Genomic DNA, 24,008 nt, shown 5'->3' with positions numbered 1-24,008 from the left:
TGTTGTTTTCTTTCTTCTCTTTTCAGCAGGGAATAAACCTCTTGTTTCTTTGTAGCTTACGCATGCTGACGCAGCTCCCCACCTGAACTAGTTTAAATCATGTCCTACAGCTGGTTCTAATGTTTTTGCTTTCATTCCTTATCGTGAGGAGTCTTGTGGCAAAGTCATGGGACGAGCAAACCCGGGCAAGTTAATGTAATGACCGGAGGGTTTGCACAGAATGAAACACACGCCTTTGACGCACAGGCACCACATTTATTGAACTTCTGCCCATCAGACTTAACAGTCAGAGATTTGGAACTCCAAAACAATGGGGCTTTCACACTTAGGGGAACAATTAGGATGGGATATGGTGGGTAACAGAGACATAAGGGGAAAGTAATAAACACCAGCAACTATTTACAAGGGTTACTCAGTAACGCACTACGACTATTTACACTGCAATGTCAGCCCCAGGTCAGCGCACTGACCACTAGTCCAGTCCCTTGACAGCTGTTCCCAGACTGCCTTGCGGGCGCATAGCTCAAGTGTCCGGCAAGAGTGCTACATTATTCTTTTGCCCCGACAGCACGACACGCTGAAAACCACAGAGCACAGCAGAGGGATGTGAGGAAGGGGAAGAGCTGGCTGCATAATCGCCAGGAAAGAGTCATCAAACGGACGACACCGTGCATCCAAAAACAGGTCCTACCGGCTGAGTCAGAACTCAAACCCCTGTCCTGTCAAACAAACAGAGAGGACGCGTATCAGCCTGCAGGATCTGCTGCTGCTCTTCCCCACCTGGCTGCCTCACCTCAGCCTTGTACTGTGCAAAACTGGAGGTCAGAGACACGCAGGACTGGAACCTTCTCCAGCATTGGTGTTGACCTTGACTGGACCTGGCTGCTTGGTCATTCCAGATCCTGGGGAGCGGTCTGTAAGAGTACAGCTGTTCACCCCAGTATGAGGGTTAAGTCCCCCTTGGGGCCACACAGTCTGATCTCCCTAAAGGTCCCCCTTAAATCAGCTGCTGCAGCAGTCTCTCTCCCCTGCCCTCGCGCTGCTGCGCGACACCCAGGTGGGGGGGGGCGTGGGTCCCCTCTTCTGCGGTTGGGGTTGAAGGGCGTTGTATGAAAGCAGGGAATGAATTCCCACTATTACGTGATGGAGGCAGCAGCTGTAACCTCCTCTCAGAGCTGGGGACTCCCAGCACCTTCACCTTTTTCAGGGACGGGTGCAAGTGCCCGGAAAAATGCGTTTGTCGTCATGCCGACGGGAAAATTCCAGACCGCACTGGGCACTGGGCACAGCAGCCATATCACCCTGCAACGCCAGCAGCCATATCACCCTGCAACTCACAACTGGCAACCCACTGAAGCTAAGCAGGTGTGAGCCTGGTCAGTACCTGGATGGGAGACCTCCTGGGAAAAACTGAGGTTGCTGCTGGAAGAGGTGTTAGTGGGGCCAGCAGGGGGCGCTCACCCTGCAGTCCATGTGGGTCCTAATGCCCCAGTATAGTGATGGGGACACTATACTGTAAACAGGCGCCGTCCTTCGGATGAGACGTAAAACCGAGGTCCTGACTCTCTGTGGTCATTAAAAATCCCAGGGCGCTTCTCGAAAAGAGTAGGGGTGTAACCCCGGTGTCCTGGCCAAATTTCCAATTGGCCCTTACTAATCATGGCCTCCTAATAATCCCCCTCTATGAATTGGCTACATTACTCTGCTCTCCTCCCCACTGATAGCTGATGTGTGGTGAGCGTTCTGGCGCACTATGGCTGCCGTCGCATCATCCAGGTGGATGCTGCACATTGGTGGTGGTGGAGGGGAGTCCCCATTACCTGTAAAGCGCTTTGAGTGGAGTGTCCAGAAAAAGCGCTATATAAGTGTAAGCAATTATTATTATTATTATTAATGAGGCAGCAGCGTCACTCAGGGCGCCAGCTAACGTCCTTCAACGGGCGCTACCGAAGCCACATGGCCAGCGGCTCCACACGCAGACGGGCAAGGCGTCCTGCACCGCCCTGGGCCTCAGGCCTGATGAGGAATATCGCACTGAAAAGACGGGAAGCAGGAGGCTGACGAGCGGGCTGAAAGGAAGCCAACAATGGCCGTGGGGTTCGGCAGTGTGTGCCTGTCAGCTGACCGGTCAGCAAGGGCTTGTTAACAGATCCCCTTACTGCGTTGCGAAGGGCTCTTGAAAAGCCCGGACACTAATTAAAAGGAGCCCCCAGGGAGCCGTGGGACTAATTAGGCGGTGGTGTGCGTGCGCGGGGGGGGGCCCGCGAGGTGACTGCTCCCCTCTGGAGCGCAGCGGAGACGAGACAAAGGGCAAGGGCTCCATTCTCTCCGCCGGCCTTTGTGTCCTGGCCGGCCCCCGGAGCGGAGGAGACTTGTCGGGGTCGCTGACCTCCAGCTCAGCACGGCCGCGCGGGTCAGGGGGCGGGGGCGGGGGCGGGGGGCCGCCGAGGGGACAGGTGAGTGCGGGAGAGTTCACAAGCAGGTCAGGGACAAGGGCACCGGCCAGCGGCCAGCGGCCAGCGGCGGGGGAAGGGCTCTGGACGCAACTGGACACACGGGGCCTGCTTATAGAACGAGCCGGGGGGGTGAGGCTGTGAAACACTCCAGCAGGGCTGACCACTGCTGGGGCACAAACCACAGCCGCAGGAGAGGAGGCCCCGGTCAGAGGAGAAAGGAGGAACTGGTTTGCTCAGTGTTTGGGAAAAAAAAAAGACCCGAGGCCTTTCCAGACGAGAGTCGCAGAGAGTGTGTGTGTGTGTGTGTGTGTGTGTGTGTGAGTGAGGTGGAGGTGTCCAGTGCTGACTGTGGGGGTGGCAGGCTCACAGATTGCTAACTTTTTTTAGACCCTGTGCTCAGCCTCTGCCCTCAGCCTTTCATGCTCACACCATGCATGGCTGCTCTGGACGTAGGGGCCCATTCAAAACCCATTATCCCACCGTGAAGCCGGAGCAGGGGGTTCGACAGGGCCTTGGGTCCGAGCTCCGGAGGTATTCTGGCTCAACAGAATAGTTAGGGAACAGGTGCTCAAGACAGGGTGCCGGGAAAAAGAAAGGACAGCTCTCAAGATGTTTCAGTTCGAGACGACAGCTTCCGTTCTTGTTCAGCTTGGTCGCTCTGTGTCTCGGTGCCTGTCCTCGTGCTGTCTTGTGGCGCGGCACTGCTGCCAGTTGCACACGAGTTCCTGTGGTCTCGGTTCTCACTGCTGAGGTCGGCCGATGTGATCAGACTCTCTGCACAGCGCAGCTGCTCTCTGCATCCTGTCATTGTCAAATCAACACCCCCACCACACCCTCAGAAAAGGGCCCCACTTTTCCCACTGGTGTGGCCAAAGCATGGAGGAGCTGAAACATGGTACTGGAGAGCGGCGATGTTGCTCCTCGTTTGAACGTCTTTGTCTGGTCTGTTTTGTGTTGTGGACTCTTTGTATCACAGTCTGCTTTGCAAATAAGCATTTCATTGCACTTGTGCATGTGACAAACCAACTGAACTGAAACACCCAGCTTTTGTCTGATCATCTGCATCAGGCCCTGCATGAGGCACAAGAGGAACATAGCACCTGCTGCTGTGCTTGTGTCCACTCCTTTTTGTGCTTTGCATTGTATTCTTTGTTCGATATCAGGTTCCACCAGCCTGTGTCAGCCCTGATTGGAATTCCAGGGGATCAGAGCTATTCTGGGTGTCACCAGCAGCTTTAATTGCGGGTTGCACTCGCCAAAGGTGTTTAGGATGTCAGGCTGGGCCGGGCCTTGTGGGAACTTCTGGGTCAAGGTTAATATCCACCACCCCCTCCTCTGCCACGCACAGCACCACTCCAATTATCACCTCCCAGCCGGGATTAGTTCCAATTAACCTCCAGCCTCTCGCTTTCCGAAAGGGCGGTGTGTGTGTGATGACGTCTGCAGGAAGCTGACACTTCATCTGTGTGGAGGATGGCGAGTTGGGCACAGCGAAGTCGCCAAGTCAATGCAGACAGGCACCTGCACTTCCGAAAGTCCTTCCGAAAAAGGCTGGAGTGTTTGCGGTGACATCACTTTCATCTTCCAGGAAATGCAGGCAAGCAAAAGAAGAAGCCAAAGATGTTGACTATGCTATACAGGTAAAAGTTCAAAACCAGATACATTCTGCGGCTAAAAGGAGCACCCACACAGTCAGGCTGGAGGAACTGAGTCTCCTTAGTCTGAAGGGAGTGCCCCACACAGTCAGGCTGGAGGAACTGAGTCTCCTTAGTCTGAAGGGAGTGCCCCACACAGTCAGGCTGGAGGAACTGAATCTCTTTACTCTGAAGGGAGTGTCCCACACAGACAGGCTGGAGGAACTGAGTCTCTTTAGTCTGAAGGGAGTGTCCCACACAGACAGGCTGGAGGAACTGAGTCTCTTTAACCTGAAGGGGGTGCCCCACACAGACAGGCTGGAGGAACTGAGTCTCTTTACTCTGAAGGGAGTGCCCCACACAGTCAGGCTGGAGGAACTGAGTCTCTTTAGTCTGAAGGGAGTGCCCCACACAGTCAGGCTGGAGGAACTGAGTCTCTTTAGTCTGAAGGGAGTGCCCCACACAGTCAGGCTGGAGGAACTGAGTCTCTTTAGTCTGAAGGGAGTGCCCCACACAGTCAGGCTGGAGGAACTGAGTCTCCTTAGTCTGAAGGGAGTGCCCCACACAGTCAGGCTGGAGGAACTGAGTCTCCTTAGTCTGAAGGGAGTGCCCCACACAGTCAGGCTGGAGGAACTGAGTCTCTTTAGTCTGAAGGGAGTGCCCCACACAGTCAGGCTGGAGGAACTGAGTCTCTTTACTCTGAAGGGAGTGCCCCACACAGACAGGCTGGAGGAACTGAGTCTCCTTAGTCTGAAGGGAGTGCCCCACACAGTCAGGCTGGAGGAACTGAGTCTCCTTAGTCTGAAGGGAGTGCCCCACACAGTCAGGCTGGAGGAACTGAGTCTCTTTACTCTGAAGGGAGTGCCCCACACAGTCAGGCTGGAGGAACTGAGTCTCCTTAGTCTGAAGGGAGTGCCCCACACAGTCAGGCTGGAGGAACTGAGTCTCCTTAGTCTGAAGGGAGTGCCCCACACAGTCAGGCTGGAGGAACTGAGTCTCTTTAGTCTGAAGGGAGTGCCCCACACAGTCAGGCTGGAGGAACTGAGTCTCTTTACTCTGAAGGGAGTGCCCCACACAGACAGGCTGGAGGAACTGAGTCTCTTTAACCTGAAGGGGGTGCCCCACACAGACAGGCTGGAGGAACTGAGTCTCTTTAGTCTGAAGGGAGTGTCCCACACAGACAGGCTGGAGGATCTGAGTGATTTTAGTCTGACACGAGTGTCTGCGAACCCAAGACACCAGAAAAGGACCTGATTCAAGTATACAAACAGCTGTAAACCCACCTGAGCATAAAAGACAAAACAAGAACTAAAGTACATTGACAAACACTATACATATTCACAGACAGCCTACGGCTGCAAAATCGTAATTTAGAAAAAAGGCAGATGACATGATTTTAAAAAAGAAGCCTTCTGAAGAGCGTGCTTTTCAGGTTTTATGTAGCGCCCGCTTCCGCCTGTGAGCGAAACAGGAGCCGAGCGCCTGGGAGCCCGTCATCTTCAAGGAGCAGTCGGAGGCAGGGGGACACCTGCCCGCCGTCTGTCCTCACCTGCGTGGCCCTGGCAGGCGCGTCGGAGCCGGGCGAGGCAGACGGGGCAGCGGCCTTCCGGCATCCAGACAACTTTCGCATGACCACCGCGGCCAGCGGACGGCACACCTGCAGCTTCCAAGCAGGCGCTCGGCGGGGAGAGAGAGAGAGAGGAGGGCAGAGGGATCAGATCTCTGCCTTCACCCGCCGGTTTCCCAGGCGTGCAGCGCTGTGGAGCTAATTGGCTGGGGGTGGGAGGAGCGCAGCAATGTCACAGTAATGAGGGCCGCTGTCGCAGATGTGGGGATGGAGCTGGAAGGACAATTTTACATATGGTCTCAATTCCACCCCCACCAACTAATCTCCCTTATTAAACTGGCTTGCTGTTAATGAGCTATCAAGATCAGAGGCAGGAAGCAGATTGTCATTAGGGGAGGATGGTTCAGAGGAGAATAGCTTTTGTTTTTTTCCCTACAATGGGCTCAGCAATTACAGCCACTCCTCCCCCCCAACACAGATGACAGCTGAGACAGATTTGAAGACTCTCCCTTCAGAGGTGTCATCTGGGCCAGAGGCCCCTCTGCATTTAAATCGGGGGGGGGGGGGGGGGGGGGAATTAATTGCTTTTTCTCCCCCAAGCATCTACAGTAACCGTTCTGCTGTGTTTGTGCCTGCTCCGTTTTGTGGCCGGTGTTGTGTCCTGTGTGTGTTGAGACCTGAAGTTCACAGAGGTGCCGCTGGAGCCACTGCAACACAGGCATAATCCCCTCGATAATCTTTCCTCCTCCAGCACAGAGGAATAAAGAACACGCCTTTTTGCCAGCCTCCTGAGGAGCAACTGATTTCAACGAGTGCAATACATTTGATTTTCACTGTTTAGTTCCATGTCGGGGACAAAATTCAAACCCTGATCGTAGGTAGATCTTAGATCACAGGGCTACGTAATCCATAGCAATCTTGTTTTTTTTACTTAATAGAACAATACATCAATTACACCTGATCCATCTGCTAACAGCTCCCCTTAACCATTTACTCTCCTTATGCAACCTGGAACTGGAGGCTTTGGCGCGGTGGGCTTCAATAAGCTGGTTTAGCAATCTTTTGTGCATTTACTGTTTTTATTTTGATTCACCGCTGCAACATAAAATAGCTTAAAATAACCAGGCGCTGTACAGCAGGTGCACAGCACTGCGGTCCAGGCGACGGCCCGGGAGTGGAACTTTCCGGTTTATTTGTTTTGTTTTTTCATTTAGTCCAGCGTGTGTGCAATGCCGCTTCTCTTAAAACGACAAATGACCAATGCTGTTTAAACGCCTGACTCCCACAGTCGTGATTAATCGGGGGAAAAGCACTGCGCACCGTGGCTACCCACTGCGTGACGTCACGCACAACTTCACCGCAAACGGCGAGGTTCCGGCCTCGGGTCACGTGGGTGCGCGGAGGGCTGTTGCGTAAGCGCTAGTAAGACGTCACTCAGAGGCTGCATTGTCCAGCTCTGGTCACCACGTCACAAAATAAAATAGTACTAGTCCAAGGAATAGCGACCGGCTACATTCCTTGGGATAAAGGGATGTCCTACACGGACAGTTCTAACAGAAACAAGCCTTTTAATCTTTAGAGTAAAAGACTGCATGGGGACCTGCTACAAGTGTTCAAAAGTCGCAGTGGCCACGGGACACGAAGGGCTGTGGGCGTCTGGGAGGAGCTCTGCGTGAAGACTGCAGGCCAAGCTCGTCATACAGATCGATTAGTTACTAGGAAACGCGCTGAACTGATCGGGTGGGAGACGGCAGTTGAGGGCAGTAACCGCTAGGGGGCAGATCTGGGGAGTCTCAGGATGCAGGTGGTACCCGGGTTTGAGGTGAAGCAATGACGCATCTAGACTCAGGCCATACCCTGACATTTTTCTCTCTAAACAGTACGGGGTTTGCAAGTCGCTGGTTTCAGTGGAAGTTTTAAGGAAGCCAGACATGACTGGCCGTCCGGTCCACAGAGACACGGGACCGCTTCCTCACGCAACTCGGTAGGCGTTGGAATTAAAAACCAAAAAGGACACGGGTTAAAAATTCTCTTACTCTTTTTTTAATAACCACAATGACAACTTTCACAATGTAAAAATAAAAAACAAAACAAAAAAACAACCAAGCAGCTTTAAAATGAGAGGTGAGACCTAGCTGAAAATGAAGACATCGGACAAAAAAAAAAAACAAGAGAGAAAGATCACACGTCAGCACGAAATTCACAACTTTCCAACAACCGCTTTACAAAAAGAAGAGTGCGCCGTGGCGCGTCCGTAGTATCGGTCTGAGAAGCAAACATGTAGGAAAGTAACTCCTGAGACCAACACTGCGGGGATCTGGGGTTCGGGTATTGTCGCGTGCACCCGGCCTGCTTGTTTTCACTGGAATTGCAGAGTGTTTTCCTGGGCGGTACCGGTCCTGCCTGCTCCAGTCCAGCTGTTTCCAGCGGTCACTGGTCAGGGCCGGAGCCGCCGAGCTGGCTGAGGCCGGGACGGTCTGGCCCGGCCGGGCCGTCAGTCGGGCTTTCGGAGCGCAGCAGACAGGCCCGCTGGGACCGGCTTGGGCTCATCTGGTCCCGACGAGCCGAAATGGCTCCCGAGAGCCACAGAGGCCGATCACATCGGCAGGCACATTACCCAGGAAGACCCACCCGAGACTGCGGGTGCAGGCGACCCACTGACACACAAACCCCCCCCGCCGCGAATCCGTTCAGACCCCTGCTCGGGTCGGTCCGAATTCACAACCGGAACGTGAAACCATACAACGATCATAAAAAACAACTCTTTCCGTTTTCTAAGCTATACTGCACCAAACTCTGGAAACCATAAATCTTGCAAACTGTCTGTTTTACACACGAACCTGGACCGCGGATCGCTCTGCCATCAGACACCGTCCACCGCTCACAAAGCGGACCTCCCCGCTATCCTCGCCTTTCCAGTCCATTAATCTCGTCACTGGCTCACAGTTCTTAAAAAAACTGCATGTTTTTTTTTAAAGTACACCCGTTTCGTGTTTGCCATCGATATGGCCGGCCATTTCAAAATGCATAGAAGATTGCGATATAAATATTAGACTCGATGGTAGCTTGAGGGAGATTGTCTCGCGTACAGAGAACGGAATACACCCGCGCGCAGGGGCGGGCTGAATCGGCCCACGCGTGGGTGCTCTGTCGCAGTGCCTCCCCTCGCCTTGTGCTCTGTGGGTAGAAACTCATGGATGCAGGTAATTCAAATCGGGCAGCGAGCAGTCACCCTGGGGTTTATTCCGGCTGGTCACTGGATACATCACCGGGCCAGATGACCGGTTCTCTCCCAGCTCTGCAGGTGCTGCTGCTCGAAAGAGACCTGGGAGCGCCCCCTGCAGGACCAGGACAGGACACTGCCCTGTCCCAGGGCATATGTGGACAATTCAGAGACACCAACCAATCAGCATGTCTTTGGAAACCACAGTGCCTGAATTTCTTCCATTTTGACGTGTGTGTGTGTGTGTGTGTGTGTGTGTGTGTGTGTGTGTGGGAGGGGGGGGGGGGAATTGGCAAGAACATGCAAACTCCACACAGAAGGACCGGAATCAAACCCAGGCCTCATGAGGTGTGAGGCTCTGCAAGCAGGGATCTCGGATGTGAGAAAATACCTCCAGCACTGACGTTAGGCTTTTCTTCTCATGGAATGGCGGTCGGACACCCGTGGTTCCCCGATTCCGGGAGTAAAGGAGTCGGAGTGGCCCGGCTCAGTTCCTCCACAGTGTGCTCTGTACTGCCAGTGTGCGTGTGCGTGTGTGTGGGGTTAGCGGGGGGCGAGAACTCCACATCGGGACGTCCGAACGACACCTCCTCCCCCAGACCTGCGCATTCTTGTACAATTCGTGTAGAAGCGGGAGGTCTGGCACCGCGGGCTCGGGCGCCAGCGAGACTCGGGCCGCGCTGCTGCAAACACTCGGGCTTTTTCAACGAGGACCCACCAGAACCGGCCCGACCCCGACCGCCTGGGCCCCACGAGGAGGGGGACACCCTGAGATCACGGCACTCTCGCCAAGCCCAGCTCTTCACACAATCCCTTTGAGGGCGTCTGCAGTCACGGAGACGTCTGCTGTCCCACCCGAAGGGTGTCTGTGCTTGCTGGTGGGACACAGGAGTGCCGGCTGGGTTTTCTTCCACGTACTGAAATCCTTATCTGTCATGGTCGGCACGCCCTGACACTGAGAGGTGGTTCTGTGACGCCCCTGGCGGGAATGATCTGTCCCCTGAGGGTGGAATCAGGAGGAAGCCAGGCTGACGCACAGTCGCACCCCCCCTGAACCCCCATTCCCCCCAGGCTGGGTGGCCAGGAGAGCGCCGGTGCGCCGCGACAGGCCGTGGTCAAGCGGGTCTCTGCCTCTTCCACCTCCCTGCCAGGAGAGGGAGCCGAGCCGCAGCTCCCGCGGGGCTGGAGATGAGCTTCACCCGTTTCTCTCCGCTGGGCGCTGGGCGTTCCCCGTTTTTTTTTAATCCCGTCACATTCAAAGAGCCGTTCAGTTCCGTTTTTCCCCCCCTCCCTTTTTTTTGTGTCAAAGAAAAACAAGTTCCCCGTTGGGGGGCCGGTTGGCGAAGGCTCAGCGCTTCCTGGGGCGCTGAGAGGGGCAGAGGGCCGCAGCGGTACCCGGTACCCGTCCGCGGGGCTGGGCCGGCCTAGCTGTGGGCCAGCTGGGTCTCCTCGCCGGCGTGGCACTTCTTGAGGTGCTTCTCCAGGGTGGCGTAGACGGTGAAGGGCACGTGGCACAGCTGGCAGAGGAAGGGCGCCCTGCCGCCCTGCAGGCCGTGGGTCTTCATGTGGCGCGTCAGCTTGCTGGACTGGGCGCAGGCGTAGCTGCAGAGCGCGCAGCGGTAGGGCCGCTCGCCCGTGTGGCTGCGCCGGTGCACCGTCAGGTTGCTGCTGTTCTTGAAGCTCTTGCCGCAGAACTCGCAGGTGTCCCCGCGCCGCCCCGCCCGGCCCTCCGGCTCCGCGCCGCGCCGGGGCGTGCCGTCCCCGCTGGCGATGCCGCTCTCCTCCGAGTTCTCCAGCGACGCCTCCGAGGGGCTCCCGAACGGCGAGCTGGGGGCCGGCTCGTCCACGCGCCCCGGGAACAGGCTGGGCAGCCCCTGCTTGGCCGGGGGGGAGCCGGGGACCAGGCCGAGGGAGGACAGCAGGCTGCCGGACCCGGGTTCGGGCACGGCCGCCTCCCCCTGCGGCGGGCCGCCCTCCGCCGCGTCCCGGCCGAGCTCCTCCGACACCTCCGCCTTCAGCACGAACTCCTGCTCCAGCTCCTGCCAGCCGCCCGGCTCTCCCGCCGCCCCGCGGTGCGTCTTCATGTGGCGCTTGAGCTTGCTGGACTGGGCGCAGGCGTGGTCGCACAGCGGGCAGCGGTAGGGCCGCTCGCCCGTGTGGCAGCGCCGGTGCACCACCAGGTTGCTCAGGGACTTGAAGACCTTGCCGCAGAACTCGCAGGCCTTGCCGCCGGGGGGCGTGGCCGCCGGGGGGCAGGGGGAGCCGGCGGGGGGGCCGGGCGAGGCGGAGGGGGAGTGGACGCCGCCGGCCAGCTCCTTGAGCCGGGCGGAGAAGTCGAGGACGTGGTCCGGCCCGGCTTCCAGGCCCTGGGATTGCGGGAGGCAGGGGGCGGTCAGGTGGAAGGCGGCGGTCAGGGCGGGCCCCAGGCGCTGCGCGGTCAGGAGCCCGGCAGCCAGCTGCTGCTCCTCCAGGGAGAAGGGGGACCCCCGTGGGTCGGGCGGCGGCTCCAGGTAGATGCTGAGGCCGTGCGTGTGCTGGGCGTGCTGCAGGAGACACCAGGCGCTGGTGAACAGCTCCTTGCAGGAGTGGCAGGTGTAGCAGGGCGGCTCCTCCGGGTCTGAAACACATGGGCAGGGGAGAGGGTCGTCAGAAATGCAGAGTCAGCCTGGGGACCACAGAGGGGTGACCCTGGGCCCCATCTAGGGGCTGCAGGACTGTCGGAGCTGCTGGCTAGCAGGGAGTCTGCGGGGGGACACAAATGGGTGGCGCACAGCACTCAGAAGCCCATCGGTGAATCCCCGCACACAGAACATGTACAGCAGGGGACCCCAAACCCCAGCGGCACCAGTAGCACCCTGGAGAGCCTGCCAGCAGGAACTGGCTTTCAGATCCAGGGCTCTGCCGGGGTATCCCCGAAACACAGGCAGGCAGGCTGCAATGGGAGCCCTTCCCCAGCACGGCGAGCGGGGGAAGGAAAAGAGAGGCGCGCAGGTGAGGACTGACAGCAGCGCGAGGTGACATGTCTGTCGGAAGGTATTTTTAAATCGTCGCTTCCTCTGCTTCCTGAGTGCCCTACAGTCCAATTAAAGCTGCAAATTGCTAATTAGCACAATGAGGAGCTTATGCAAATCGGCTCTTAGTGCCTTTGATAAATGAGCTGTTTGTGCATATTTAAAAAAAAAGAACCTAAGAAAAAGAAAAAGGCAAAAATACAAATAAAAATCTGATTTTCTCTGCACGGTTTGGGGTGGAACAGCTTAATGCTCTTTGTGGGAGCAGTCGGAGCTCCAGATTGTCTTCCGGTTGGGAAAACAAAAACAACTTCTCTCTCAGGTAGCGCACACCGTTCTTTCACACGCTTGAGAAAAACGAATCAAGAACTCAAAATGGAAAACAGAAATCTGAATGAAGCGGACAGGAAGAAAACAAGGCACCTTTCCCTAAATAAAATTGTGCATCGGGCAGATTTTTTAATTAAAATACTTCCCCTTTACATTTCAACGTGACGTATGCATTGCGCCGGAGCTCCGCAAGGCTGCGCTGGCAGGCAGGCTGCAGCGGGGTCAGGCTGCTGCAGTAGGGGTGCAGTACGGGTGGACCAGCAGGTGGCGCTTCTCCGTTGTGCTTCTGAGCCAAAGCGATACTACTGTCCAGCCTACTGACGGGCTGCTGTGCAGTTTCTGCGAGCTCTTCCGTCTACCCCGCAGGTGTGTGTGCGTAGGGCTATTAACAGAATTCTACATAAGCAAATAAGCTGCAAATTCTCTCTCTCTTAGTTTAAGACCAAGGACTGCTTGCCCAATTATCCACATTTTCTATTCAATTGCCTTAAGTTTTGCCTGTCGGGCCTGAGGGGCGAATGACAGAGTTTATTTTTTAGTGAATACAGTGAAAATGCTTCTGAACTGAGCCTTCTTGAAATGAGAACCCGCTCCAGTCCCCTGATCCTGCACAGCCTGATCCGCCCCAGGTTTTACCAAGCTCCCAGGCATTGTGCCAGAGCCCTGATGGGGTGCTGGTCATTTCATTTTTATGCTGGGTCAATTGCGTCAGGCAGACAGCATGGAGTTAAAGTGAATACAAATCTCTACTGGCTCATCCGCACCACTAGTCTGAGAGCCGGGCGCGTGTGAGACCTGGAGCGGATCAGCGTGCCGAGTGCGAACGCAGAGGGGCGTGTGCACGCCAGCCGTCTGGCTTCCCCCCCAACTCAGTTGCTCTCCCTGGGGTCCCGGGGCCCCTGGTGCAGAAGAGCGAGGAGCTTTTGATAAGATTCCTGTTTCGCCTCGAGTAGCATCTGAATATTAAACAGAGGCAATAACCACTAATTAAAAATGCAGATTGGCTGGGGTGTTAACGAGCAGAGGCTGAATGTGATCCCCCTGGGGAAAGGCTTCCCTGACAGCAAGAGGAGAGGAGCAGACAGTGAGAGAGACAGGAGGCGGAGAGGAGAGAGACAGGGGGCAGACAGTGAGAGAGACAGGAGGCGGAGAGGAGAGAGACAGGGGGCAGACAGTGAGAGAGACAGGAGGCGGAGAGGAGAGAGACAGGGGGCAGACAGTGAGAGAGGCAGGAGGCGGAGAGGAGAGAGACAGGGGGCAGACAGTGAGAGAGACAGGAGGCGGAGAGGAGAGAGAGACAGGAGGCGGAGAGGAGAGAGAGACAGGAGGCAGACAGTGAGAGAGACAGGAGGCGGAGAGGAGAGAGAGACAGGAGGCGGAGAGGAGAGAGAGACAGGAGGCGGAGAGGAGAGAGACGGGGCAGACAGTGAGAGAGACAGGGGGCATACAGTGAGAGAGAGACAGGAGAGGGCTTTCTACGCAATAAGAAGGAGGCTCTTCAACATCAACCCACCAACAAGAATCTGGCTCCAAATATTTGAAAGTGTAATCCAACCCATTGCCCTATACGGCAGTGAAGTTTGGGGTCCCCTCACAGACCAGGATTACACCCAATGGGACAAACACCCCACAGAAACTCTGCACATGGAGATCTGTAGAATCATCCTCCGTGTGCAGAGAAAAACTCCTAACAACGGGTGCAGGGCCGAATTAGGCCAGTACCCACTATTGATAAACATACAGAAAAGAATATTAAAGTATTGGCTACACCTAAAAAACAGCGACCAAAATTCCTACCACCACAAAGCCCTGCTGAGCCAAGAGCTGAGCCCAAAACAGAGCCCCCTGAGCCAGCTGGTCCTGAGGCTCACCGACCTGAGCCACACCAACACTAACCAGCCTCAGGACAGCACTGCTAGAGCACCACAACCCAGACTCAACCACATCACAGCACAGATCAAACAGCAATATCTCACACACTGGGACACACACACACAAACACAACATAAACTGGAATGCTACAGAACCTTAAACAGACAATACACACTAGCTGAATATTTGACCAAAATAAAAAATAACAAACAGAAACAGACCCTGACGAAGTACAGGCTCAGTGACCACAACCTGGCCATAGAAACTGGGCGACACAGGCAGACCTGGCTGCCCAGAGAGGACAGGCTGTGCTCCCACTGCCAGCAGGGAGAAATAGAGACAGAGGTGCACTTCCTACTGCACTGTGACAGATACTCTGGGATTAGAGAAACATTCTTCCCGAAATTCAGAAATCTAATCCCAGAGTTCCCACACCTGCCAAAACCACAACAGGTCCCAATCCTACTGGGAGAGGGAGGAGGGAACTCAGTTGATCTGGCAGCCCAGTATGTGATCTCCTGTCACAGCCTGAGGAACAGTGAGTCCGTCTCCCAATAATGCTCCAGCCGCCTACAGTATATGTCGATATTATATAATATGTCTTTGTTGTAAATGTCTGTAACATGTCTGTAGATTTTATTTTACTTCTATTTTTTTTGTTTTGTTCTATGTTAATTTTATTATTTTTATTTGCTTTGGCAACACTGATTGTACCCATCGGTCATGCTAATAAAGCACCTTGAATTGAATTGAATTGAATTGAATTGACAGGAGAGGAGAGAGAGAGACGGGGGGCGGAGAGGAGAGAGAGACAGAGCAGGGACAGAGAGTGAGAGACAGCAGGGACAAAGAGTGAGAGACAGGGGGCAAAGGAAAGAGTGAGAGGTGAGAGAGTGAGAGGTAGACAGAGATAGGGGGAGTAGGAGAGGGAGAGGGAGGTGAGGAGGGGGAGACACAAAGAGAGACGGAGGGGAGAGAGAGAGGGAGACGAGGAGGGGGGAGAGAGAGGGTGAGAGGGAGACGGGGTGGTGGGGGATTGGAGGGTTGAGAGAAATGAGGGAGCTGTACCTATCTGGGGCGGCGCTGGGAATACGGGCTAATAAAAACTAATTAGAAATGGAAATGTGCTTGGTGTTAACGAGGGACAAGCACTGGACTCTCCTGCGAGAGAGAGATAATTGCCAAGAGGGGCAAATTAATGAGCTTTCAGGACCTTGCGAAGCTCCTGCAGAATAATATTGCAGAATCAGACCCGCGACTTGACCAGACACCCACAGCACACAGGTACGGAACAGAGCACCAGAACCCCACTTCCTGTCACGGGTACGGCATGGGGGAACGGAACCCCACTTCCTGTCACGGGTAAGGAAAAGCAGCCTGTTTCCTGACACAGAGCCGATCCAGCTATTCCTTCTCCTGCTGTGCACACAAGCTTTCACTGCCTCCAGGATATAGGGGCTCAGCTTTTGCAAGCGCTTCTCCCGTACAAACAAGGGTTCCCAAAACAGGCGGGGTGAAGGGGAACATTTCAGCAGAATAATGGGGTGAAAGACTGTGACCCCGATGCTTATTCCTGATCCTGACAACAAATAAAAACTGTAAATCTGCCCACAAATTTCACCCACAGCCACAGAGCACTAGGCTACTTAATAATTCAATCAATGATTAGTTTCATAATTATCATATTTATAAGGCACCTTTACAAACCAAAGGACGCCGTGAATAGTGATAAAGAAAGAAAAAAAAGTACAATAAAAAGTAAAAGAAAAAAATGAAACAAGAACATACAGGTTCCTAGAGATTGAGTGTAGGGCAATCAGACGTAGGCCCTACAAAAAAGGTGACTTTTGAGTTTGGGTTTGAGAGTCAAAGAGAGTCAGAGTTCGTCTCTTGAGAAGTCTGAGGAAGGGCATTCCATAACCCCGGAGCAGGACGGGAAAAGCACGGTCAACCAATATTCTGAGATTCAGTCCTGGGTGAAGTGAGAGGAGCCTACAGGAGGGAGTGTGAACATGGAGGAGTTCAGGGATGTGTGATGGAGCCAGACTGCTTACAGCCTTCAAGATCAGTGACAGGATCTCACATCACATACGTGACTGTATAGGCAAGCAGTGCAGAGCCTGAAGTGTAGGAGTGATATGTTGCCGGTGTCTGGTGTGAGTAAGTCTAGTTGCAGAGTTCTGGACGTATTGCAGCTTTCTGAAGAGTGTTATGGAGTTATGGAGGCATGAATCAGGCACTCAGCCTCGGACACTGATAGAAATGGCATATGACAGCAATGTTTCTAAATTGAAAGAGATTTGAATCAAATGTTTTACTTGGGGCTCAAAAGACAGGAGGGGATTGAGGACAAGTCACCATGACTGTTGCCTGAATGGGGAAGCCCTCCATCGTCACTGTGAAATGAGTCAAACGATCTTTCCTGTCAACTCGGCCTTCAACGGAGTCTTTCAAATGTGCTCTCCACGATGGTGCCGCCCCGAGCCCTGTCCTGCCCTCGGGCACCCGCAGGATCACGGGCGGGGCGCGGGGTGCGGAACGAGCTACTCGCCCGGGACTCGGGGGGCAGGTCGTCAGGGGGGCTGAGCCCCCGCAGACGACTTAACAGGGGGAAGGACCCCGGCACTCAGTTCCGCTCTCCGCACGCGGGCACCCTTCGATCCCCTCTCCGGCCGCGTCTCCGTTTCAGGTCCAAAAAGCGGATCGCCCCTACTCCCCACGAGACCCTAAAGTTTTGGGGGTGTTGCCACGCGGCTGCCCAGGCCCTGGACACCCCTGTGCAGCGAAGGCCACAGAGCCGGCAGCCGTGGGGGGGGTGGGTTAATTATAGCGCCCCCCCTGTAGCGCCGCGCGAGGACCGTGACAGCAGGTGTCGTCCCCTGTGTGGCTCGGCGCTGCGGACTTCCCCTCGGGCTATAATTACCCCACCAGGTTTCACTCGGGCGCCCCAGGGGAGAGAGGGAGGAAGGGAGAGGACTGACTGTGCTTCGCCATCCTGCTGCTGGGGGCAGGGGGGCAGAGGGGCAGCATGTCTGTGAAGAGGAGGAGGAGGAGGAGGGGACAAGGATCTCCAGCCTGCCTGCACTCCTCGTGGCCGACAGCCGGGAGGTCATTCCCAGGGTCATTACCGGCGCCGATCCCTGCGGCCCTCCCTGATGACGGGCCTGGGCTGGCGAATTTAATTAGGGACAGGTAGCTGCTCGCTCGCCTGCCCTGGGGACAGATCCAGTTACCGCAAGCACAGCTGACACGGGCGCCGCCCGCGCAGGCCCAGGCGCTGGGAGAGGGGCCGCTGTCGGCTTAGGCCTTTTAACCGTTCGATCGTGGCGCGGGGGCGAGGGGCTCTGAGGTGGCACCGGCGGGCCGGCCCGGTTCCACGGTTCCGAAGATCCGCGCGGATCCCGGACTTGAAATCGGCTGGGCCGGGCGGGCTCTGGCGCGGGCAGGGGGCTCTGAAAGGAGGAAGGAAACGCAGCCCAGCTCAGAGATTTCTCGGCCATGACCCGAATCAGGCCCGCTTCCTTCAGAGAGTTCAAATCAAACCCTCTGAGCGGCAGCAGACAAATCCTTCCTCCTCGTGGTTCCTCTTTCTGGGGTTATAAAAATAAAATCAAATCGAATGAAAGAAAGGTCAGCAATATGTGACAGTGAGGACAGAGGGGGCAGGTGTCACTTCACAGCGCTGAGAGTTTATTATAGAAGCACTGTTTACCGCTGCAGCGCTGACGGTTTCTGAAAGTGGCTCTTGATAGTTGTTTTCAAAGGTTTAAAGGTCACCTAGGTTCATGAGTCACCCAAAAAATAGCAAAAAATCCTAATGAAGAAATACGAAGTAGAGCAATCGACAACTGTGAGAAATATGACCTCTCCCTCTTACTCACCTGGTCCCAGAGCTTCCTGCTTCACCATTGGTCCGTTGGCCTGCCTATAAATCCCTCCACCAAACAGATCCAGTGGCACCGCCTCCAGCACCCCATTGGCCAGATAGGGGGCCCGCATCAGAGTTCTCCTGGGTGGGGAAGGCGGGCCGTGTGCCTGGAGCTCCTCCTCCCCGAGGCAGGCCCCGCCCCCGCAGCGCCCTCTCTTGTGCTGGATGAAGAGCAGGATGTGTGCCAGGGGGAAAGTGCTCCGGCACTGCCCGCAGGTCAAGAGATCCCGGTCTCCCACGTCCAGGCCGGCAGCTTTCTCCGACACGGAATCGGCGACATCGCCAGGCTCCGGCTCGTCTGCGGACAAGGAAGGAAACATCCGGAGTGAGGCCGAGCTGAAAACGACGTCGTGCAGCCCCCTTCGCCCTCCAGCGCCCACACCAGGCGGGCTCACCGATCGCGCTGGCAGGGGCCCTGGCTGGGCCTCCACACAGGGCTCCTCCCCGCACCCCCCCCCACCTAGTGCCCACGGGACTCTGCGGCGCCCTCCCGAGGCGAGGCAGGCTCACTTCAGCTCGCAAAGAAGCGTCAGCAAGCAGAGTCCTGACGAACAACAAACCCGCCCGGTCCGGACACCTCCCTGACCTCTGCCCCACGCTCCAGGACAGCGCCGGCCACCCACAGGCACGCGTCTCCGTCTGCGAGAAGCCTCTCGGCGCTCCAGTAGCGCGCTGGTCTTGGACGAGGAAGGCTGCCCGGACATGCGCTGCCGAGCCAGAGGTCACAGGACCACAGACCCGGGCGGCACTGGACACCGCTGTCCCGCCGCGGAGGCAGTCTGAAAAAGCCCAGGCTCTCTCCCTTTGCTCTCGTGCACCTGACGGCCATGCTGGCTCCGAAGCGAGAGGGGAGGAGGGGAGGAGGGGAGGCGGGACGACTGTCTCACAGACACACAGACGCGCTCAGTCCTGCCCCCCCCCCTCCCCTCCGCGCAGTCCTGCGAGACCCGGCATGCCGATCCTCCCTCCCTGTTGTCAGTAAACACGGCCCTCTGCTTCCTCGCCGCCTGAAAACAGGTTTGGCTTCTCCGGGCTGCCTGGCCCAGAGTGTGCAGCCTGTAACCCGCAGGACTGTGCCAGGGCTGCACCCCTGGGGTCAAGCCCCCCCACCCCGTGACCCCGTGACCGGCTCCGGTTCGGCCCGGACCTGGTTGTGAATTATCCGGTTTTGGCTGGTGTTGCACAAAGGCGCCACGGAATCAACAGCCACCCCTCTTTGTTCTGGCTTTTTTCTCTTCAGAGGTCTGGTCTTCCCCTTTCAGGTTCTCACGAAAACATTAAACACAAGACCACAGTGAATAAACCGAAATTCCCCTCAGCGCCAGCATTCCCCCTGCCGTACAAACTCAAGGCCGGTCACGTACAAGAGGAGCCGTTCAGCACATCTGGCCTGTGTGCCAGTTAGTAGTTCGCTGCTCCCAGGACCTCATCCAGCGGCTTCTTAGAAAGAAGCCAGGATATCAACTAGGCAGCCTGTTCCACACTCCCACCACCCTTCATGTAAAGAAGTGCCACCGGTTCTCGCTTTTATATCACGGCTCTGCGGTTTTCTACTTGTGCCCTCTGGTCCATGTCTCACTGATGGTCAAGAAGTCTGCTGGTTTGAGTTCGGCAGCTCCTTTGAGGATTCTGAAGTCTTCAGTCATGCCCCCTCGTGGTCAGGTCTATTCAGGACTAAAGAGACTCAGTTCCCGCAGCCTGTCAGTGTGGGACACTCCTTTCACCCTAAAGAGACTCAGTTCCCGCAGCCTGTCAGTGTGGGACACTCCTTTCCCCCTAAAGAGACTCAGTTCCCACAGCCTGTCAGTGTGGAACACACATCTTGAGCTTGGGATTGTTTCGGATTCCAGAGCCGCAGTTTCTGACCAAAACTGTACGCGATCGTCTGAGGTCTCACTACTACACTTCATTTAAAATCTAGACTCCAAACCTTTCTTTTCAGAAGGGCTTTTGCCAAATCAGTGTCTGTGTCTACTCCGTTTCCTAACTTCTGCTGCACTTCTAATCGATTATCTTCCTAAGTTAGCCTTCTAAGGCCCTTTGTAATTTGCTATCCTTACAAGCACCTAGCGTAAAACACACGCTTTGAGATGCTACTTTTAAAAGTGTTATACAAATTACCATTACTATAATAAATTATTATTATTGTTAGCAGAATTCTAACATACCTCTTGACACAAATTCAACAGTGATAAAATCTACAAATCTCGACATCCGGTTCCACTTTTTGATTGTTTCCTCACACAATCTGAGAGATGCTGCAGCACCATAAACACCCAAGTGTTTCAGAAGCAGTCTCTTACAGCGCAGCGTTTCCCATCTTGTATTTCTAGAGGGAATTTCTGCGGCCGGCATGCTTTAACATACTTGTCTACATTGTACACCTTCTCCTCATTACATTCTTGTGCGTTTCTGAGTGGAGCGTTGTGGCAGGGAAGGGGCAGCCTGGCCTGCATGTCTTCTTTACCAGTAATCCAGCTCTTCCTTACAGGATCCCAGAGAGCTTTGCAGGCTGTTCCAGCCCCCCACATGTCTCGGTGTAAAGACGCTTGCTCTCTCTATCCCCTGGTGACCCCGAGTCTGCCCCACCGATGACAGAGCCTCCGACGAGAGACCGGCAGAAGCAGAGAGGTCTCCTCCTCCCCTGGGCAAATTCAGGATTTTCCTCTCGGGGACTTTTTTTCGCGACAGAGCAGGCGCGTCTTGACATTTGTTCCGCAGAGAAGCATGAGTCGGGCGCCGGCTGAGTCACAGGCGGGCCACAGTCGGCTCTGCGCCACGTCCCCCTCCCCGGGGCTGGCCTGGTGCCGCCGACTCGTTCTCAAACCACACGGGCTCATCCGCGCCCCCCGGGCCGGGCCCAACTCAGAGCCCGTCTCGGGGGGCATTCCGGCCTCGGAGCACCGAGCCCCACGGAAATCCCAAAGTGTCCGTCCGGGAAGGAGGGCTTAGTTGGGTTTAGCTCCAAATGTCCAGCCGGATTGCAATAAAGAACTGGAATCACTCCAAGGATGAGACACTAGGATCCCACTGCGCGAGCTAGTCAGAGGTGGTTGTGGAGAGCCCCAGTCCTGCTGGACTTTGACAGACCACCTTCAAATTGTCCATTCCTGGACACAGGAGAACAGTTCCCTTCTGACCACTGGCCACTGCCACTGAAGATTTGTTCCATCCATCGTTCAGAGAGCAGCTGACCAGTGTGAGAACAGCAGCACCCCGAAGCTGAGACCACATTACCCCCACCCCCCCTGGCGTGCACACTGCGGGTTTCAGGGCGACCTGCAGCTCCGGGGGTGCTATACCAGTCGCCCCTCTAGGCAGCCGAACCCGAAGAACGAGCACAGACCGGCCCGGACCTCACAGGCTTCGACGGAGCTGGCTTGCCACAAGCAGGGCCGGGGTGTCTGCGCTGGGCTGCCCTGCCCGGCTCCCACCCCGTGTCTCCTCCGCGGCCCGCCGGGATGAGAGCGCTTGAAAACGCTCCACGGAGCCCCGGCCACCGCCGCGACGAGAAACACGGGCGTTTACAGTACATCATTTCTACACCGAAGCTGTAAAAAGTCCTTTATTGGAGGGGGGTGACGGTGAAATTAAACAAACTAGAACCTGCGATGTCTAAATCAACCAGCACGCGCCCTAGTTAGCCAGACAGGCTGATTCGTGTGTTGTTGTTTTTTGAAAAAGAAAACGTGACAGCTAGCCGTCAGCCCCACGCTGGGTGCTGGGAGCAGCTCGCCGTGACCCGGCGCGGCTCCGAACTTCCACGCAGCTCGGCGCGTCGCACGGGACAGGGGCACCTTGTCGGGGAGTCCGGCCATGTCGCCAGACTCAACGACCCGCAGAGGAGAGAGTCACCGGGCCGGGCCGAGCCGAGCCGGTCCGGGCCGAGCGGAGCCGCGCGGGGGGAGACACGTGTCGAGGGGCGCCCCCGGAGCACCTGCGCAGCCCGGCGGCGAGGCGCTCAGGGGCGCTCCGACAGGGAGAGCCGAGCCGGTACCGCCGGACCGGGCCAGCTCGGCGCACGATGTGCTCCCAGGTGAGGCGCGATCGCTGAACCTGCGGAGCCGGGACCCGCGCGCCTCCCCGCGCAGCAGAGCACACGCGCGGCATCACCCCCCCGGAATCACGCAGGATTAAAGCACCGCAAGAGCACAACTTTCTCGGTCGCGACGGACGGTGCCCCGCGTAACACGCGGTCTCCGCCGCATTTCCAGAAAGCGGTGGAAAACTGTCACAGCCGCCACGTACAACAACAACAACAGCATCAACAACAACACACACACACACACAAAAGCAGCCCAAGTTGATCAGAAACAAGGAAGTGCCGAGGAGCGATGAGATTGCTCTCAACTCCAGGACGCCGGGCAGCGTTCAGGGCAAAACTACAGTAACTGCAGCCCCGGTGGGTTCAGGCGGCGCAGGACCGCGGCTCCCCTGCTGTCACGGCGCAGATCGCAGCCGGGCTGGGTCCGCCCGTGGCCCGGATATCAAGTGCGGGTGTGTGTGGGTTTTTTTTTTTTACCTTGAAACGTGCTCAGGTGCTGAGGTCTGCTCCCTAGTTTGCGCCTGGACATCGTCCTTCAGCCGGCGCGTCCCAGGAGCGAATGGCGATCCCTCCTTCCCCGGACACCTCCGCAACACGCAGCGCCGGCACGCTGCCTCCGTCGCCCCGGGTCCCGGTTCTGGGTTCGGCGGTCCGCCCGAATCACTCGCCTTCCTGCTCTCGGGCAGCCAAACCCGCCCTCCCTCTCTCAAGTTCAGACAGCTTCTCCGGCTCCGCGCACGGCCCGGGCTGCTTCGCCTTAGCGCCGCCCGTCTGGGCAGGACACTTCCCCGGCGACCCCGCCTCCGACTGGGCCCCGCGTCTGTCACTCGGCCCGCCACTCCCTAGACCGGCGCGTAAGATTTCCGCCTCCTTAATATTTATTTCTACCCGCAGAAATAGGTCAGAAGTGTCGCAATTCTTCTTGGCGGCTTCCTGAGTCCGAACGGCTCTGTGTTATCCGGTTCCGATCTCGGCGAAGCGCAGTTTCAGCAGTTTGCTCCTGCGGCCACAGTTCCGGTTACCGCAGCGACCCGCCGTAAGGGGGACCCGCTTTCCTTTCTGCATTAACCCCGGTTGTTCCGCTGGTAATTCACTCGGCCGGGGTCCGAGAGCCGACGGGGACCAAGCGGAGGGGGAAGGGAGTTCTTCTCCGGCTCTGCCTGTCCGGTTCAGAGACAAGCAGGAAAGCAGCAAGGGGGTCCGTTCAGTCTCCTCTCACCTCCAGCGTGTACTCCTGGGTGTAGGCCTGCCCGTAGTTCTTTTGCCATTACCGGACCAATTTATTTAATGCTGTCAGTATCTAAATGCATAAACCATAAATTCCATTTTGGAAGTAGAAATGCTGTACACCGGTCTTCACAATTAATGATCAATTTCTGTGTGTGTGTGTGTAAAAAAACACACAACGGTCCATTCACTCATTTTGAGGGGTGAGATAGGTAAGATTTTATAACTTTACCCGTGAAGTTCCGAGGGGCCGATCACCGGAGTGAGGTCAGAGCGCCCCCTGGCGAGCGCTCAGCAGAGAAAGCTCTGGCTTGGGCCCCGAACTTTTAAGGAAAAAAAAAGGCTTTGGCTGTATAAATGCATTGCAATGCACTCCTGCTGGACGGGCCCAGTCCAACCAGCACAGCTCCAGAACACCCGAACTGGCCAAGGAGAGGGCCTGCGTCTTTCCGGCGCAGAAAGGACTCCAGGCCCGGTCCGGGCCTTTCAGGCTTGCCCGGCTCCTTTCCGAACTGGAAAATGGAAATTTACGGATGCGTGCAGCTTCGTGCCCTATGTAGATGACTGACACTGAGCCACCACCTTGTACTGTCTCCAGTCGCACAAGGAGACGCAGGACAGCACCCGTCAGCACACCGCGCAGGGCCTGACGCAGACGCAGACGCACAAGCAAAGGGCACAGTCTCCCGAGAAGATCACACAATTCTCCTATCCG

General features: G+C 56.3%; 1 protein-coding gene across 1 annotated transcript; it reads right to left on the bottom strand.

The window, feature by feature from the left end:
* Positions 1 to 7,677: 7,677 nt before the first annotated feature.
* znf296 (zinc finger protein 296) lies at positions 7,678 to 23,617 on the bottom strand. The gene is made up of 3 exons (XM_088627570.1): positions 22,544 to 23,617; positions 17,975 to 18,319; positions 7,678 to 11,497 (listed from the first exon to the last, which is right to left on the bottom strand). Exons 1-3 carry the CDS (start codon positions 22,593 to 22,595, stop codon positions 10,305 to 10,307), a joined length of 1,590 nt encoding a protein of 529 aa, XP_088483696.1. The 5' UTR covers positions 22,596 to 23,617; the 3' UTR covers positions 7,678 to 10,304.
* Positions 23,618 to 24,008: the final 391 nt, after the last annotated feature.

The sequence above is a fragment of the Lepisosteus platostomus genome, chromosome 4, assembly GCF_059453375.1.
Source record: "Lepisosteus platostomus isolate fLepPlt1 chromosome 4, fLepPlt1.hap1, whole genome shotgun sequence".
Taxonomy (NCBI): domain Eukaryota; kingdom Metazoa; phylum Chordata; class Actinopteri; order Semionotiformes; family Lepisosteidae; genus Lepisosteus; species Lepisosteus platostomus.
Note: the sequence above shows the minus strand (reverse complement) of the source record. Positions and strands in the feature narration are given on the sequence as shown.